This window comes from Cyprinodon variegatus, unplaced genomic scaffold, assembly GCF_000732505.1.
Source record: "Cyprinodon variegatus isolate N-32 unplaced genomic scaffold, C_variegatus-1.0 Scaffold1257, whole genome shotgun sequence".
NCBI classification, from domain to species: domain Eukaryota; kingdom Metazoa; phylum Chordata; class Actinopteri; order Cyprinodontiformes; family Cyprinodontidae; genus Cyprinodon; species Cyprinodon variegatus.
The window spans coordinates 172045-175047 of record NW_015151710.1 but is presented as its reverse complement, the minus strand read 5'-3'; the positions used below and the strand labels follow the sequence as shown (position 1 = coordinate 175047).

The window sequence follows — 3003 nt, the reverse complement described above, 5'->3', positions numbered from 1 at the left end:
TAAAGAGAATTGGTCGTAGCACTGATCCCTGTGGTACTCCACAGGTAACATTTGAGCATGAGGAAGATTTGTCATTAACATGAACAAACAGAAATCAATCAGATAGATAAGATTTAAACCAGTCTGGGGCTGTACCTTTAATTCAAACAAAAATATTCAAGTCATTCTAAAAGAATATTATGGTCAACTGTATCAAATGCAGCACTGATATCTAACAGGACTAGCATCCAATCTCTAAGTTTAGAACCCATCTAGTGTCCCATCTCAAATGACCAGAGGTGGGAACATCATAAACGGGGAGGGGTAAATCGCCTCCATCCACCCCAAGTAAATTGCACCCAGCTAATTTATCACATATGACATGTGAGTTTGATGACAAAATATAAAAATAAAGCAAAAAGCAAAGTTACATCTTTTATTTAATTTAACAGATACAGATATTAAAACAATAGAATTTACAAACACTTTGAACTGAAGTTACCAGATAAAGTACTGTTCATAACCTACAAAACAGAGCTGCAATGATTGCAAATTAAGTCAGTCATTGTCCAGCTGGATTTCAGTCCTATCAAGTTTAATTTAATTGGTATGAATGAATATGAATGTTTTGGTATCGAATGGAATGGGGTCTAGGGTCATTTAAATTGATAATCAATTACCTAGATTGTAAAGAAGAAATTCCTGTCACATTAAGCCCAATAAAAAGAATCTTAACATGATCAGAAAATTGCAGCTAAGTGAGAAATTCCTCTTTATGATAACAAAACCTAAACTGCTGCTTAACCACTCTATGCAAATCTGTTTGTCTTGAGTTTCCTTTTTTTTCCTATAATATATTTGCTTTGCTGGACCCAGGCTGTAGTATGTTAAAGGTCACAATGTGTTTAATTGCTTTTCTAAACCAGGGATAGAACATGGCATAGATAATAGGGTTCAGGCATGAGTTAATGCAGAAAATACACAGAACAGTTATAGACACATTTTGTGAAACGTAACCTGCAAGAGAAATACCGTAGTAAGGACAGAAACATATCACAAACACAAGGACTATAAAACCAATGGTCCTGGCAGCTTTCAATTCAGACTTCCTTGCTGTCACTGGACCTTGTTGTGGTGCTGTGGAATGAGAGCGGATAGCTCGAGCCTGAAAAACAACCACCAGAAATACTCTAATGTACAGAAATATGATTACAGAAATTGGAGCAAAAAAAGTTATAAAAAGGTCAATTACTATGGCAGAATACGTTATGAAAAACACACATTCTCCCTGACAAGAAGTAGCAAATAGACTTAAACCATCCTTCACAAAAGTTATACTGTAAAAAGCTGAATAAAGCCAACAAAGACTAATACATAGTCGTATTTTTGTGATAGTAATTCTCCTGTGGTACTGCAGTGGGTAACAAATAGCCACATAACGGTCTACAGATATCAGCACAATATTTCCGACTGAAGAACAGATAATAACAACAAGGATGTATGAATACAATAAGCACAGGTGATCACCAAAAAACCAACAAGTTGTTAGTTTAAGCATTTCACCTGGAATAAAAACAAGACCTATCAAGAAGTCCGCAACTGCGAGAGACAGAAGCAGGAAGTTGTTTGCTCTGTGAAGCTGCCTGCAGAGAAATTAGCACAGTTAAAATTTTAGGCATCATATTTCGTTCGATCACCAAAGATATTGTTTACATAGAGAGTACTTATTTTTCTATATGGATCGAATATTCAAAAGAAACTGAATTTTTTTTTCTTTACCTGAAATGAGAGATGGAGATGATGACCAGCAGATTTAGAACTACAGTGAGCACAGAAATGAGGGGCAGTAGAAACTGGAGAAATAGAACTGAAACCCATGAAACTCTTGGCTTCTTGCAAGATATGTTAAATTGTTGAGGAAAACAGAGCTCATCATTATCAGACATCATAGCAATGGGCTTGTAGCTGGGTTGTTGAAGGCTTTATTGGGGGATCTAGAATGGAACACTTGTATGGATGTTTTTCCCTTTCCTCCAGTGACTCCAGTGAAAAAAATATTTACTCATTAGGATTGGTTAATCTCTGTTGTCCTTCTTTCCAGGGACCCCATACATGCAATGTGAATTTCTCCAAGCTCTGATGAGTAGCCTTGTTATCAACTTGGCCCTTCCCCTTAATAGTTCCTTTATTTCAGATTTTTGTTGCACTACTTAACCTTTTGCTTTCTTTTTCTTCAATTGCATTGGTAGTATTATTTTTCCTGGAAAATAAATTTTTTTTCCCCCTGGCACCTCCCATTTGCAGTAGTGCCAAGAGGTAAGAACACTAAAACGGTTGTTGCTTTAGAGAAAGTGGATTTAAAGTTGGTTGACCAGGGTTTACCTTATTGTTTAAAATAAATCATAAACAATATCTCAAGTCTCTGCTACGTGCGGAGCCCATTCCCTCCGTCCTGCCCTCCCTTTGTTGGCTGGCGCCTGGGTCCGCTGGCGCTTGCCTCAGTTCTCTGGAGGGGCCCGTCTTCGGCTCTTCACAATTGAGCATTTTTCCTTCAGATTCACTTCCATATAGAAAGCCCAAATTCTTATCTTCAGCTACGACAGTATACATGTCAGATTAAATAATGCTGATTATACTTTAGCGATAGTATCTAGGTGTTACTTTATTGTATGTCTCGTACCAATTCTGTTGGTTGTGCTGTTCTATTTACATCTATTTGCAGGTGATGAAGCAGACTGAAGATGTTTTATCATTATCTCCCCTTTGTCATGATCGGTTCTCTAATGGAGACCCAAAGATGCAGAACACCACTGACGGACACAGGATGAAAAGTTTAACAAGTTTATTTGCACAATCACACTGAATATGCAGAAGGCTGGTTCGGGCCTGGATTCTGGTTTCACCGGAGTCTGCGTGAAGGACAGCACAGTTAAGGACTGTTGACGGGGTTTGGTTTCCATTGGTGCACAGATTGTACCTTGAGGGTTCTTGAGGTTCTCTTTGGGAGAGTCACTGTTGGTCCTG

General features: G+C 38.0%; 1 protein-coding gene across 1 annotated transcript; it reads right to left on the bottom strand.

Annotated features, from left to right (window-relative positions):
* Positions 1-792: 792 nt before the first annotated feature.
* On the bottom strand, positions 793-1925 carry LOC107102456 (trace amine-associated receptor 13c-like). The gene is made up of 2 exons (XM_015401776.1): positions 1759-1925; positions 793-1622 (listed from the first exon to the last, which is right to left on the bottom strand). The coding sequence occupies exons 1-2, from the start codon at positions 1923-1925 to the stop codon at positions 827-829; spliced, it is 963 nt and encodes a 320-aa protein (XP_015257262.1). The 3' UTR covers positions 793-826.
* Positions 1926-3003: the final 1078 nt, after the last annotated feature.